This window comes from Macaca mulatta, chromosome 6 (genome assembly GCF_049350105.2).
Source record: "Macaca mulatta isolate MMU2019108-1 chromosome 6, T2T-MMU8v2.0, whole genome shotgun sequence".
In the NCBI taxonomy this organism is placed as follows: domain Eukaryota; kingdom Metazoa; phylum Chordata; class Mammalia; order Primates; family Cercopithecidae; genus Macaca; species Macaca mulatta.
The window spans coordinates 159685469-159702300 of NC_133411.1; the positions used below are offsets into that span (position 1 = coordinate 159685469).

Sequence of the window (16832 nt, forward strand, 5' to 3'; positions counted from 1 at the left end):
GACATTTACCACTTTCTTAGCTGCTATACCAAGTATTTCGCAAAATTACCATTCCCCCCCATTACTCCTGAGCAATGATGCCCACTTATACCTCTACATCACTGTATTCTCTACGTGCTTACTGATCCCTGTTCTATTATCTACGTTAGACCAAATACTCTCTGGAGTTGCTATTTCACTAAGGAAATGGGACAGATTCCACTGAAAGGGCCAGTTACTAGATCCAGAAATTCTGAGGAATGCTTATTATCTAAGTGATTGTTTAACTCTTGTCTCACTCAGGCTGCCATTTAAGGACTGAAAAGGAGGCCCTCATAAATAAAACATGGGAGTCACAGGCCAGTCAGATGCATTAACAGAGCAAAAATGGCACACCAAGACTACAAAAACTTTTTAAAATTTTTACTTATTTTTGAGACAAGGTCTCACTCTGTTGCCCAGGCTGGAGTGCAGTGGGTGATCATGGCTCACTGCAGCCTCGACCTCCTGGGCTCAGGTGATCCTTCCATCTCAGCCTCCTGAGTAGCTGGGACCACAGGTGTGTGCCACCACACCTGGCAAATTTTTTGTATTTTTTGCAGAGATGAGGTTTCCCCATGTTGACCAGGCTGGTCTTGACCTCCTGGGCCCAAGCAATCTACTTATCTTGGCCTCCCAAAGTGCTGGGATTACAGGTATAAGCCACCATGCCCAACCTTATAAAAACTTTTTAAGACTTCTTGAACTGTGATAATTTGTCCTTGCTTGGTACTCTCTCTAGATAAGCAAAACCAATCTTTCAAATGAAGGGCCATATGATAAACATTTGTGTTTTCACGAGCAGCGTGAAAGGAAAGAGTTAAAGAGGTTGCTGCAGAATATTCTACAATTCACTGGGCATGTGTCTGGAAAAGGGGAGTAGATGCGGACTCCAAGGAAGAGAAGGGCTGTGGTATGGAAATCTGGAAATCTAACTGATTCCTAGTACCCGAAACAACATACAGGAGATCGAGGAGAATCTCTAGGCTGGAGAAGAACAAAAGATGCCTGTGGGATCCATCATTCTCCCCACCCAGAATTTCACCTTGACATAATGTGCACTCTGCTCCTTCTCCCTACTTGTCATCAAAGATGTTGTTGTCAAGGATCTCAGTGTCAATAAATTTAAAGTCTTTATTATCCCAAACTGTCTTCTTTTCTATCCCTTGCTCTCTGGATCCTGTGCCAAATACGCACACAGCCACCCACATACACATACACACACAGCCACCCACATACACATACACACACATCATTGATCAATCCTTTTTCTTCCCGTTAATGAGCAAGGTACTAACCTTCATGTAGCGAAGGTTGGGAATTGACATGATTCTCACTTCTGGAATATAATTGCTATGCATAAATAAAAAAATGCATTAATGTTCACTGGAGTCTCTTAAAATTATTATTTTTTAAAGCTGTGCAGTACATAAAGGATTTCATGTTAATCAGAACATATCAGAGAAAAATAATTTTAATGAACCATATCATCACAGTAAGAACTTAAGAAAAGACATAAGACCAAACTGGTATGACTTCTTTCTGAAATCTTATGTATATTTCTATTTTAAACTGCCCAGGCCCCAGATTAGCATGTATATATCAAGATACCGCTTTGTAATGACTAAGACAAGATATTTATCTCCTTGTGCCTTGGTTTTCCCAATTCTAAAATGAGGAAAATAATGGTATCTATCACTTGAGGTTATTGTGAAGAATACATGCAAAAATGCTTTGAAAAGTGCTAGGAACAAAGCTCACATAAATGTTAATTATTGTGCATACATTAACGTAATACAAAATCTATTGCAGAAACACTACAAGTGGGGGAAAAAGTACATATTAGAATCAGATATTTAAACTTTAAACGAGCTATTTTTCATGGTGACCAGCAGGATTATCTGAGCAAATTAACAGGAATTTAAGAAACTTTTGTCTTCCTGAATCTCAAAAAAAAAAAAAAAAAAAAAAAAATACATACACACACAAAGCAACAACAATAAAAAGAAATGTAAGGACCCCACTTCTAAGAATTTGAATTCAGTAGGTCTGAGGTTTGATACCAGAGCATCTGTGTGTGTGTGTGTGTGTGTGTGTGTGTGTGTGTGTATATATATATATATATATTTTTTTTTTTTTTTTTTTGAGACAGGGTCTTGCTGTCACCCAGGCGGGAGTGTAAATGGCACAATCATGATTCACTATAGCCTCAACCTCCCAGGCTCAAGTGATAGTCCCACCTCAGCCTCCCAAGTAGCTGGGAGTACATGTGTGTGCCACCATGCTCAGCTGATTTTTGATTTTTTGTACAAATGAGGACTCACTACGTTGCCAGGCTGGGCTTGAACTCCTAAGACTCAAGCAATCCTCCTGCCTTGGCCTCCCCAAGTGTTGAGATTACAGGCATGAGGCAAACACCTGGCCTCAGAGAATGTGTAGTAAGAGAGCCAGGCAATTCTTTTTTTTTTTTTTTTTTGAGATGGAGTCTTGCTGTGTCGCCCGGGCTGGAGTGCAGTGGCCGGATCTCAGCTCACTGCAAGCTCCGCCTGAGCCAGGCAATTCTAAAATGATGTCAGAAAAAAACCACTTTTTCTCAAAGCAAGCTTAAGAAACTGATACTAAGCACAGGCTGCCATTCAGGGTTTCTGTAATGAGTATAATTCTTAAGTAAGAAAGCAGTTCATCCCAGACTTCACATGTGCCATTTCTGTAGGTTTCTCTATTCCTAACCAATCATGTATTAAATAAGAATAGTTAGGAAAGTGAACATGTTTTATGTTGAGTTACAAGGCATTTGCAAACATAATTACTTATTTGATTCTTTTTAAGAACCCCAAGAAGAAGGCATTATTCCTATTTCAGAGAGGAGGAAAAGAAGTTTAGACAAAAACAGTAAGTGACAGACCCTCCACCTGGCCCTCCTAGCTCCTCTTAACTCACCAGACATGCACTTCCCAACATTTTTGTTTCCTAATACTTATTTTTAATTGCTGCATAATATTCTACAGTACAAGTTATCTCAATTTAACCAACTATTTCCTTGTTAATGGTTAATCAGTTTGACACTGATTTAACTGTTGGTTAAACTGTTTGCAGTTTTTTGCCATTAAAATATTCTAATACTCATCTTTGGAAATGTATCTTTATATATTGGTGCTTTTGTTTCTACAGAATACATTCCTGAAATAGTACTGTTGGGTTAAAAGGTCTATGTAATTTGTTTTGGTATTTCCAGACCACTCTCCAAAAAGACTAGCAATTCAAGATTCTACCAACAATGTGTGCAAATATGTGTTTACCCACATTCTCATAAGTACTAGATGCTAATTACTTTTTAAAACTTTTCCTATTGAGTCTTGGTTTCTTTCCATATACAGTGTATCTTCTAGCCATTTGAAATTCCTCTTCCATAAGCTACCTGTCCAAATCCCTTGTTCCACATTCCTCTTTACTGCCTCCCTATTTTTATCTTTTCAATTTCTGGGAATTCTCTATGCCTGGGATATTAAACTTTAGTTTGTCACGACTGCCAAATATTCTTTCTTGCTTTACTATTTGTCTCAGGACTGTGTTGCTAATTTTGTCTTTTTAAAATTGTTTTCCTTAAGAGAGAGAGTCCTGCTCCATTGTCTAGGCTGCAGTGCTGTGGCACAATCATAGCTCACTGCAGCCTCGACTTCCTGGGCTCAAGGGGTCCTCTCACCTCAGCCTCCCAAGTAGCTAGGACTACAGGTGCATGCCACTGCACCTGGCTCATTTTAAAATTTTTTTGTAGAGATGAGGTCTTACTACGTTGTCCAGGCTGGTCTTCAACTCATGGGCTCAAGTGATCCTCCTGACAGGCTTCCAAAGTGCTGGGATCACAAGTGTGAGCCACTGCCCCTGGCTTTAATTTCATCTTTTATAACCACTATTTCTTTTTGCTAAGGTCAAAGGTGTTTCTTTTCTTTAATGGCTTCTGGGTTTCCTGTCTTGCTAAAGAAGGGCTGTCTTACTCCAAAGCTAGACAATACTTTCCTAATTTTTGAAAATATTTTTGTTTGCCACGTAATTTAAAAAATGTATGTATTAGAAAAGTATGATGAGACACGAAAAGTTTACATTTAATTAGATGAACACTGGGTAAGTTTTAAGTGGCAGTATTTGTCTCTAATTAGGACCATTCAGATAGCCTGATAGGTAGTTTTTATACACAAAATTCTCTCCTACTCACAAGTCCCAGAGAGTTAACACTAACTTAATCACTTTCATCCCAGCCAATGAAGTGTTATAACACAGGTAAGTAAAATGAACATTGTTACAGGGATACTCTTCAATCAGCTATACTTTATTATTTTTTAAGTTTTTGAAGGATTATTCCCAAACGCAGACACTTTGTAATTTGTAACGATGACTAGTAACTTTCCACCAAATAATTAACATACCTTGTTGCTCCAGATCATACTGGGCCACTGTGTCCCTGATCCCAATACCCCTGAATCTATTTATCTTAAACGTTTTTCGTGGCATGTAACTAAATTCAAAACCTAAACCGGAACAGAATGTCAAGATGATTTTGATGTAATTATTATTATTTTTTTGGAGGGCCAAGAGTAAACACACTTCACACTGGGGAAGAAGAATAAACCAAAATAACTCAAAACAGTAACTGAAAACACCAATCCCAAAATACTCACACAGCAACCAGTTGGATTTTGAATTTGATTGATGTTGGGTTAAATTCTGGCTTGCTCAAATTATGTTCACATTTCTAAAAAGAAAACAAATACAGTATGTATCAGAAGACAACAACACACTTTGTTGATCCATAGAGCTGCTAAATTCAGAAGGATAGCATTTACGAGAATTTTGTTTTGTTTTATTCTGATATAAGACCATAAGTTTTTGAAATAGCGTATAGCAACCGAAGTTTATAAAAGATGTTTGCACTTCCTGATATGTGCAACCACACTATCCAATATTATTATACCTCTGTGGTACTTAAAAACTACTAAAATAACTAACACATACTGAGTACTTACTGTATGTGCAAAACAACGTGCTCACTGGTTTAACTGGATTTAAGTATCACATCAACTTTATGAGCTAGGTATAGGTATTATATTAAGGTTGCCATATTATAGATGATGAAAATGGTATACAGGAAGGGTAAGTAACCTGCGCAACTTCATAGAGCCAATAATAATGGACACTGTGATTTAAATCCAGGTAGTAAAATTCCAGATCCCATGCTTTAAAGTACAGTAACAATGATTATTTTTGAGATAGGGTATCACTTTGCCACCCAGGCTGGAGTGCAGTGGCACAATCAAAGCTCACAACAGCCTCCAACTCCTGGGCTCAAGTAATCTTCCTGCTTTGGCCTCCCAAAGTGCTGGGATTACAGGCATGAGCCACTGCACTGGGACAGTAATAATTATTTACTACTTTCTTAAATACGTACTACATACATCTGGTTAAATTTTTTTTAGCAGTACAAAACAGGTGTCCAGTGTAAAGATTACCCATAATCTGTCTGTCCCCTTGTTCCTCTCCCCAGATAGCCTATGCACATAAAAGTACAAGCATACATCCTGTTGCTTTTTTCACAATAACACAAAAGGGAACATTTTATATTTATTCTCTTGCTTTTTTCATTTACTCTTATCTTGGAATTAATTCCATTTCAGTACATATAGAGGAGCCTCTGTGTCCCACTGTAACAATTTCTATAACTTACATAAGATAGAAAATGATGGACATTCAGGATGTTTCCATTATTTTGCTACTGTAAGTAATGCAGCAATGAGTGTTCTAGTACATTAATCTATTTCCTAAGTGTCTAAGTATCTGTAAGACAGTTTCCTAAGAGCAGATCAAAGGGTGTATGCATTTGCTATTTTAAAGGATACTGCAATATAACTAATATGATTATGAAATGATATTCCATTGCAGTTATTTTAATTTTTCGTTTTCTCATTGCAGTCTTAACGTACATTTCCCTGATTAGTGTATAAATCTGAATATACTTCATATTTATTGGCTATTGGGATTTCCTCTGCCATAACTTGAATGTGAGGATCTGCTGGTTACTTTTATTTCCTTGCTGATTCGCTGAAGTTCTTCATATTCTAGATATTAATCTATTGTTAATAATATACCTTGCAAACTACTTTTCTCAGTCTGCAGCTTATCTTTTCATTTCTTTATGGGTTTTCTTTGGCATGAGGGTACAAGTTTTACTTTTAATGAAGTAAAATATATAACTTTACATTACAATTTGTGCTTTTCTGTCTTACTTATGAAACATTCCCCTACCCAGAAGTCATGAAGGTATTCTCCTGTATTTTCTTCTAGAAGTTTGGCTCTTCAAATTTCCATCATTCCTGAAATTAACTTTTGTGTAGGGTGAGGTAGCAACCCAATTTTATTTTCTTCCATATAATCACTTGACCTAGCAAAATGTAATAGCCTATTCTTTCCCCAGTGATCTACAATGCCATATTTAGCATATAACAAATTTTCTCACATGCATGGGTCTATGTCTGCATATATATAGACACAGTTTTGTTTATACGTACTTTTGTACTTTCCCTCCTTTTCTATACAAAGACACACTTTTGTTTATACGTACTTTTGTACTTTCCCTCCTTTTCTATACAAAAGTTGCATACCTACCATGCACTTTGCTTTTTGCATTTAAAAATGTATCCCATATTAACGTATTCTTTTAAATAAATTTATAGTACTCATTGTGTGGATATACCATAATCTCTGCATATTTTGGTTTGTATTTGTGGAAGTGCAAGGTAGATTCCTAAAAGTGAAGTTGATGAGACAAAAGGTAACTTTACTTTTGGTAGATATTACTATATTAATGGTGCATTATATAACCATATTTATATAAATTTAATTTATATATAACTATTTCTATTACTAATCTTTTTAAAGAAATCAACTTCTGATTCTGTTGCTCTTTTGTATTTTACATTGGTTTCTTTTTTTTTTTTTTTTTTTTGAGACGGAGTCTCGCTCTGTCACCCAGGCTGGAGTGCAGTGGCCGGATCTCAGCTCACTGCAAGCTCCTCCTCTCGGGTTCACGCCATTCTCCTGCCTCAGCCTCCCGAGTAGCTGGGACTACAGGCACCTGCCACCACGCCCGGCTAGTTTTTTGTATTTTTTTTTTAGTAGAGACAGGGTTTCACCGTGTTAGCCAGGATGGTCTCGATCTCCTGACCTTGTGATCTGCCCGTCTCGGCCTCCCAAAGTGCTGGGATTACAGGCGTAAGCCACCGCGCCCGGCTACATTGGTTTCTTAATTTGTTGTATTTTATCTTAATTTATTGTGTTTTATGTTGGTTTCTTAATTTATTAACACCTGCTCTCTGGACTTCGCTGTTTTTTTTCCTAACTTCTTGAAATGGATTCTGACGTCACTAATCTTTTAATATTTCTTCTTTTCTAATATATACTGCATAGCTAAGCATGGCCTTAGTTGTATCCTGTAAGTTTTGCTATAAAGAAATTAGATGATTTCTAACTTAACTACATTGTGATCAAATAATATACTTTAATCATTTCATCTTCCAGCTGACAGCCTCAGCAAGAGAAAGCATAGGGACTCCAATGGCGGCAGCAGCATGTGCAAAGAAACTATCATGAAACTTGGCAGACAATACTGGGTGGGTGCCCCAGGTCTCTCCAAGCTGACTATATATTTTGTTATTTAAAACAAACCTATATTTATTTATTTTTTTTGACAAGTTTTGCTCTTGTTGCCCAGGCTGGAGTACAATGGCGTAATCTTGGCTCACTGCAACCTCCGCCTCCTGGGTTCAACCAATGCTCCTGTTTCAGTCTCCCGACAAATCTACATTTTAAGTAGAATTTTTTAAAAAATAAGCTGGTGTAAGGCTATATGACTTTTGATCAAAACAAGATGCAGGGCTTCTAAATATAAGGGATCATCTGAAATGAACGTTGTTTGAATATTCATTGTCTAATTTTGAGGGTTCCAGTATTTACGTGAAAATTTAACAATTTTTAACGAAGTCCTTGGAAATTGGTACTGACAATGAATCTCCTTAAAATTGACTTTTAAAGCTTTTCAACACACTGGAACTCTCCCTGGCTTTGTACCAACCCCACAATTGAGCGAAGCCACCTCCTTGAGACATGCACTGCTCTGCAGCTGGATACTCTTAACAGCTTGCATAAGGGAGTTCACTTAAAAGGAGATATTGTGTAGTTTAAAATACATTAATTTGTATAAAATAACTTGCTCTGCTATTAAAAACCATTAAAAATCATTAAAATGTTTTTAATAATATCAGCTGGCACTTAAATATTTTTGGAGTGAAAATGATCACTAAAGTTATATATGACTCCCATAAAAATATGGTTTTATCATATTAGAGAGACCTGTATTGATTTGCCAAAATCCTGCAACTTAGCAAAGGTATTACCTTCCTTGGATTTGTACTTTGTGATTTAGTATGCTGTACCATGGGCTGGTTATGCTAATTGAAAAAATAAAGTCATTACCCAAGTTTCACAGTACTCTAAGCGTAAGCAGAAGAACAGCTGTTCACATCTTTTAGCAGTGCACGTTTGTCTACCTTACAAATGCCATGTGTCCAAATCATGGTTTTGTAATTGCTAAGGTATGATACGTCAGGTTATTTGAAAACAATTACTTTTTGAAGTAACTGTGACCACAAAACATCATTTTTACATGAAAAGTTGTCTATCATTTGAAATTATGCAAATGATGTCTTGATCTAAAGCACAAACCCCAGGTACTTATGTTTTTAATAATATGGTGCCACTGCAGGGATTGGGGGTGGTGGGGAAGAACAAGGATAATGGTGGGGAGGATCGGCCTAACTAACCACTAAGTGAATTGTACTGCAGCTTTAATTTATGAGAAATCCTTATCTGGGATATTTGAGGGCAGCTGCAAACTGAAAACAATCCAGTAAATGTACCTTGTTTATATTTTATACAAGGCAATTATTAACTGCTAAATAATAGCTTTGATATTTGCAACTGTTGCATACAGAGTACTTTTGCTAAAAGTTAATTAGCTCTTGCTTTTAATTTTACAGTGTTTAATGTGATAAACTTCCAGTCATGTTTCCTATAAAAGAGATCATTTAATATATGTATATAAACCACAGTAATAGTATAACATACTATTTAAAACATTTTTTTTCTACTTAAAATATTTAAGGCTTCTTAGGACATTTCTAAAGCAGATTAAATCCAATAAAGTTCCTGATTTTTTTTTGGTAACTGGAGATAGTTTTTTCAACTGAAATAACATTTCAGTTAAAGTACTGTTAAATATTGATATCTGATAAAAAATTGCCTTGTATAATTTCTGCAATTTATATTTGTTCCGAAAAAGGTATAATGCCCTAATGTTAAAAGATTTTAAATCCTTATCCTTTGATTTTTAAAACTCTGATCTAATGATAAAATTCTATAAATTTTCATTTTCCAGTGCAGTTAGGTAGCAAAATACCTGGTAATTCATAACTTTTACCTGTTAAAATATAAACACGCAACAAGCAAACATATTTAAGAGTACTAAATGGAAATAAAGTGTTCAAAAGAGAAACCCTGTGTTAGCGAGCATCTTAGTCTATGTATTATTATTAAAGTATAAATATGATTTAAAGAAATCTTTTCTTGTTAATAAAAACTTTCTTTTAACTGAAAAAAAAATTCATCTTCTGAAAAATGTTCATACTTACTTTCTAATAACCCAGTATATAGTCAACCTTTATAAGTGTTCTGTATGTACTTGGAAAGAGTGCAAATACTCTGCAGATATTGCATACAGGGGTCTATATATGCTCATTTGGTCAAGTTTGCTAGTTAAATTCTCCAAATGTTCTAGATTCTTATTGATTTTCATCTATTTGTTCTCTAGGTTACTGAGAGATATCAAAATTTCCCAAAACGATTTGTCCATTTATGTAATTTTCTCAAATGTTGCTTTATATATTTTGAGTTTGTTTTTCGGTGCGTATGACTTTAGATGGTTATATCTTCTTTGTAAATTGAATCTTTTTTTAAAACAAATTATCCCTCTTCTAAAAAAATTAGTGTTTGTCCAATATTTTTCCCACTTCTCTCTACTTTCAACCTTTCTGAGTTCTCCTGTTTGCACTTCTTGTAATAAACATATAGATGGGTCACTGCAATTTGCTTTATTATTTAGACTGACAATGTTTGTCTTTTAATGGAAGCATTTAGTTCATTGTATTTAATGTAAATACTGATACATCTGGATTTTAATCTACTATCTTACTACACACATTCTTTTTTTATTTTTATTTTATTTAACAGACAGGGTCTTGCTTTGTCACCCAGGCTGGAGTGCAGTGGTGTGATTACTGCTCACAGCAGCCTCAACCTCCTGGGCTCAAGCAATTCTCCTGCCTCAGCCTCCCGACTTGCTGGGACTACAGGTGTGAACCACCACACTGGCTTTTTTTGTTTGTTTTTTTTTTTGGTAGAGACAGGGTCTCACTATGTTGCCTAGGCTGATCTCAAACTCCTGAGCTCAAGTGATCTTCCTGCCTTGGCCTCTCAAAGTGTTGTGATTACAGGCAGGAGCCCAGGTCTTCTATTTGAACCACCAATTCGATGTTCCTTTGCCCGTTCTTTTTCTTTCTTTACATAAAGGGTTTTCATTACAAAAATTTTCTAACATGTACAAAAATATAGAATGGTATTACAAATCTCTAGGTACCCATCACCCAACTTCAACAATTATCAACGTGGGAATATATATGCAGGACTTGAATCTATGCTCCCAGGTTAAACAAACAAAAAGAATCAGCAACTTGTTATCAAAAATTAGCAACAATGGCCAATCTTGCTTCATTTATACTCTTACCCACTCCTCATCCCTCATTATTTTGCAACAAATATCAGAGATCATGTCATTTCCTCCATAAATATTTCTGTATTCTCCAAAAAATAAAGACATTTAAAAACAAAACAAAAAACAAAACAACAAAAAATAATACTATCATTATTCCTAAAAAGAAAAAATAATTTTTTTTTTTTTTTTAAAGAGTCAGGGTCTTACTGTGTTGCCCAGGCTGGAGTGCAGTGGCTACTCACAGGCATGATCATCACACACTACAGTCTCAAACTCCTCAGGCTCAAGGGATTCTCCTGCCTCAGCTTCCAGAGTAGCTGGGACTACAAGTGCGTGTCACCGTGCCCTGCCCAATAGTTCTTTAATAGCATCAAAAATCCTACCAGTGTTTACATTTTCTCAAAGATTTCACAAATTTTTCTTTCCTTCTTTCCTCTTTCCCTTCTTCCCTCCTCCCCTGGGCCCTTTCTTTCTGTTTTGTTTGAATCTGAATCTACATAAAATCTACATGTTGTGTTTGGCTGGTAAACTTTTAAGTGTCTTCTAATCTAGAGAATGATTACATAACATTAGCCACCAGTGACATGTGGTTATTTAAATGAAATTAAAGACTGACTCAGTACCTCAGCCGCACTATCACATTTCATGTGCTCAATAGCCACACGTGCCTAGTGGCTATCAGGCGGGACTGTACAGACACACAATACTTTCATTACCAGAGAAAGTTCTGTTGGATAGTACTCATCTAAAAGGTTTCCTTTCCATCTTGTTTTTACAATTTATTTATTGAAGAAACTCTGTCATTTGTTCTGTAGATTACCAGAGCCTGGATTTTGCTGATTTTTCTTTTTTCTTGCTTTCTTTTAAATTGATTGTTTTTTTATTGGTCCTCCCTGAGCCTGAACACTAGCCTAAAAGTTATACACTCTTTCACTATTCTTTTAGGGGTTAACCCTATGTACCTAACCTTCAGATATTTCATTTCTACATCTGTAAAACAGGTTTAACAGTAGTACCTACCTCACAGAGTTGTAAGAGTTGTTTACATTGAAAGCATTTAAAACAGTGCCTGGGCAATTAGTATGTTCTCTACAAGTATTTTCTGTATTTACTACATTCCAAAGGTTTTGACATTGGTCAGACACCAACCACATTTGTTTTTGCTTTCCTCTTGTACAAATGGCCATTCTACAGAATGGAATACTTACACGGCAGCGCAGGGACCGTTTGATCAGAAGATGTTTGTGGCGAGGATATAGCTGTGAAGCACAGACTGGCTGGAAGTCAGGCTGTAACAGACGCTGCTGAAGGGTGGTTACTAGAAAGAAAGGCAGAAAACAGGCTTAGTTTACAGTGACTTTCAAAATCAGACTTTTATGTAGTAGTAATTACACAAAGCATTACTTTTATGTAATGAACAGTGTTGTTCATAAAAAATGAAAATATAGAAATTTGACAGGCATTTTAGATTTCAAACAATTACTTCTATTACAGCTGTTTTATTTTCTACATACATATCACTTTACTACTAACAACTATTCCATTAAAAATCTCAAATCACTAGATATATAAATAACAAAAACAGAATTAGATGGAGACTAGAAACAAAGTAGAAAAACAAAGAAAATTACCCTCTGTTAAATTTACTGGTCTTGTATAATAGTCTTCAGGTAGAGGTTCCACTTCATCCACAGCCTGAGCTGGCTCAATCTTTATCTCTTTCTGGTCCTCTCCTTCTTTAAGGCTAAAAGATAAAACAAAACAAAACAAAATAAGACAAAAAAATCAGTTAATTTCTCAAGGATCCGCCTGATTATCCTCAGTCTATGATATCAATAATTGAATGGAAGTATTCCTGTGTCATAGAATACCTGTTCAGCGTAGGTCTTTTCTAAGTACGAGAATCTTCTTTTCCATTGGCAACTCTGTGTGTGTGTGTGTGTGTGTGTGTGTGTGTGTTTAATCTCATTTCTTTGCTATTCATTTTGATACCTGCTGTTCTCCTCAAAGTCATTTCATGTCTAAACTTACGAAAGTCCAGCAAGGGTACTGATGGATGCACCAGCTCGTGGTCGCTGAAGCCTGGTTCCAAGACCATATTTGTCCTAAACAAAGTTCAGAAATTCCTATTAGAAAGCCCACAGTTACACACCCTATTTATCAAAAGAAAGAATTTTGGGTAGGATAGCATGAGAAGCTCAGGGAAATAAGCCAAAAAAAAAAAAAAAAAAGCTAATTTAAAGGCTTCTTTTAAAGAAAGCAATTTGTAGCCCCACATCATGATTCTATTCTTAAAATAGTAACAGCACTAAACATGGAGATTGAAACTACATTAATACAGTAAAAATGAACCAAATGTGAGCTTCTATTAGCAATCTAAAAATATCTAAGCTACGGCCTAGGCAAGAGCTATGTGGCGTGTCTAAGATACACAACAGACGTCTTCCTGGAACACCAGTGGTCATCTGCTAACTTCTTCAGGGTCAGCAAGAATCATAAAGTAGAACTTACCACTACATGAATAGTATGTTGCTGTAGAGCCCCAAAATAGCAGCAGGTTGCAACAGAGACAAAAAATGCAGCATAAGATAGAAGCAAACGCATATAGCAGGCAGGTTATATGGGAAAATTGGAAAAATAATTCATTTAATTAAAATTCTACCTCTAAATATAACATACATTGGTGCATATGAGGACTGTACCACTGGACATTCAGAAAAATTCACTTCTTTTTGCAAATGAGGGTGCTTTACAAGTGTTAACGTTTTTAAATTCTAATCTAGATTTTTTTTTGAGACCGAGTCTCACTCTGTCACGCAGGCAGGAGTGCAGTGGCACTATCTTGGCTCACTGCAACCTCTGCCTCCTGGTTCAAGCGATTCTCATGCCTCAGCCTCCCAAGTAGCTGGGATTACAGGCATGCGCCACCATGCCCAGCTAATTTTTTGTATTTTTAGTAGAGACAGGGTTTCATCATGTTGGCCAGACTGGTCTTGAAATCCTGACCTCAAGTGATCCTCCTGTCTCAGCCTCCCAAGGTGCTGGTATTACAGGCGTGAGCCACTGCACCTGGCTCAATCTAGATATTTTTATATGGACTTTACCAACTCTTAGGGTTTCAATGACTTAACTAATTTTCATGTGGATGCAGTATGACAAGTTGCTTAACTAGCTCTCATTTCCTCAAGTGTAAAATGGGGATATGATACTCCACAGGATTTTTGTGAGGATTAAATAAAGTAATACATGTAAAGTGTTTAGCACAGAGCTTGACACATCATTGCCATTCAATAAATGTTATTTATTGAATGTCAATCTGCTGGGCCCCAAGCAAGCACACAGAAAACAAACTGTACTATGAGAGCAAATAAAACTCAGGGGAAAATAACAAAAACTCCAAATCCTAATTTCTTTCTTCTTACTAGCAGTACATAAACTGGCAGAGAATGACTCTCATAAATAATTCTTACCAAAAATTCTACTTGCATATGTTACTATTTACCCACACAAGTGCACTATGTTAAAAAGTCAGTGTTTTTCATCTTGGAGAAACAGGTGAGGATGTTAAACAAGTTATTATAACTAAAGCTGAGAAACCACTACTGCCAGGATGTCAAAGGTGGGCTACGGGAGTAATACGACTAAAATCTACCATTTGCCCACCTCCTTTTTCTCAGACTTTCTGTAATAAAAAAGCTGTATGTAGAGCTCTGCAGTGCCTACAAAATTAACAGTCTTTCTGGGGAAATAATCAGAAGATAAAGGGGAGTGACGGAGAAAGAAACACAAATGTCCTTAAAACACAAATAACTCAAACAGAACTATTGATATAGCAAATCGGACTTAAACGTCTATAATTTAACTATCGGACTTAAACGTCTATCATTTGAAGAATCCCCCTCTCTGCTACCCACCATTCAAGACTCTAGGACAATGGCCATTTTCTGAAATGATCACTGTTCTTAGGCCCTACAGGTCTTGCAAATCATTTTAGTACCAAATTCTCACCGAAAAAGCCAGAGGCATATAGTTTCTACGTCGTGCCAGTTTCTTGCGATCTCGCTCAACCTTCTCTTTCTGAGCAAGCTGCTGGTAATATTCAATCAATTTGTTCATCTGTAAAAAAATCACAGACTCGGTACACAAAAAAGCTAACAGAAAACATACCAAATTAATCAACTACACTGATTAGACACATAATGAATACAGAAGACAAATTAAGATGGGCAAGTTTGCCCTTTTTCTTCAAAGAGAATTTTTCTTTGTTATGTGATTTGTTTTCCGAAGTGAAATGGAAAACTGAAGTTCAAGGACAGGATGAAATGGGCAATGAAAAGGCTCGGAAATTTCTTGCTCTCTTATTTCATTACTTATTTCCCCTCACAACTGCTCTGATTTTTTTTCTGCATGGCCACAGGACATTTATTTCTAAAAACATGACATTTTATACTGTATTTTATTCCCCAACTCCATCACACTTAAAAAATTTTTTAAACACATTTTAATTATAAAAGCAATATATATTAATCATAAAAAGTTCAAACAAGGCTGGGCATGGCGGCTCACGCCTATAATTCCAGCTCTTTGGGAGGTTGAGGTGGGTAGATCACTTGGGGCCAGGAGTTCAAAACCAGCCTGGACAATAGAGTGAGACCTTGTCTCTATAAAAAAATGCAAAAATTAGCTGGGCATGGTGGCATATGCCTACAGTCCCAGCTACTCAAGAGGATGAGGTGGCGAAAAAGAAATGGCGGATAGGAGGCAGAACTAACTTGCAGCTTCTCCTCAGATAGACAGAACAACTTGTGGAGACTCACACTGTGAACTTTTACTCCAAGAACTACTGCAGGAACATACTAGGAAAACTGAAAGAATTCACAGACCCTTTGAAAGAAGTGGCTTGCTGCTGCAAAATCCATGAGACAGCAGAAAAACTGTGAGGGCCCAAAGTGTGAGAGGGGGAAAATCCACCTTCAAACATACATCCTCACTGGAGAACCTACAAATTCAGATCATAGGAGAAAAATTTAACCTTACCTAGTGCTGAAACAAATTTAGAGAGCCGAGTGAAATATAAAAGTAGAAGAAGCAACAGCGGGAAGAGGCCTGTAGGCACTCACGGTTCCCAGGGAAGCCCAGGGAAGCCATTTCTGACTTTAATCTCACAGGGGTCCTAGGGGAAAGCTGCCAGTGGAATTGAGGAAGGACCACATGGAGACAGAAACTTCCAGGTGAATTTTGTAATAATTTTGACCCAGAGCAAATTTTCCTGGGCAGAATCAAGATGGGGAGGGTGCGAAGGGGAAGCACAGATATGAGCACATAAGCCACAGCAGCTGAGAAGGCGTGGGGTCCAAAAGGCTGGCTTGCTTTCTCAGCAGGTAGGCTTGTGAAGGCAAGATCTTGGCCCTGCAAACTCCATGCTGTTGGTGGGGCATGGTGGGAGTGAGACTGGCCTTGCTGGCTGCATGGGAGCTGGGTGAGGCCTGTCACTGCTGGCTTTCTCCTACTTCCCTGGCCACCTATATGACACAGCAGAGGCAGCCATAACGCCCCTGGGAACATAACTTCATTGGCCTGAGAACCACACAACTATCCTCCACGGCAGCCACAGCAAACCCTGCCCAAGTAGAGTCTGAGCTCAGACATGCCCCCATCTGATGGTCTTTCTCTACCTGCCCTGGTAGCCCAAGACAAAAGACTATAAACTCTTGGGAGTCTTATGGCCCCACCAATCACCTGAGAAACCGAAATACTTATCCAGGCAACCTTAGGGCAAGCTTGTATCCCCACCACACTACTGCAGCTGATACTTTCTTGAAAGCGCCACCTCCTGGCTGAAGGCCAACCAACTCAAGCCATTACAGCAACTCATAAAAGAACAACCCTGCCCTCAAAAGGAGAAAATAGCAGCTAATTCCACCACCTGCAACATCCT

General features: G+C 37.2%; 1 protein-coding gene and 1 long non-coding RNA gene across 2 annotated transcripts in view; one reads left to right on the forward strand and one right to left on the reverse strand.

The window, feature by feature from the left end:
• The window catches only part of DCTN4 (dynactin subunit 4), a 44962-nt gene that overhangs the window by 9648 nt on the left and 18482 nt on the right, over positions 1-16832 (reverse strand). The window contains 6 exon segments of the mRNA NM_001260767.1: positions 1317-1371; positions 4695-4768; positions 12103-12212; positions 12526-12638; positions 12926-12999; positions 14903-15010. Coding sequence (NP_001247696.1) covers positions 1317-1371; positions 4695-4768; positions 12103-12212; positions 12526-12638; positions 12926-12999; positions 14903-15010 — 534 coding nt within the window.
• LOC144329585 (uncharacterized) lies at positions 1339-3639 on the forward strand. Its single transcript, XR_013394954.1, has 2 exons — positions 1339-2469; positions 2574-3639. It is a non-coding gene; the product is annotated as an uncharacterized LOC144329585 (long non-coding RNA).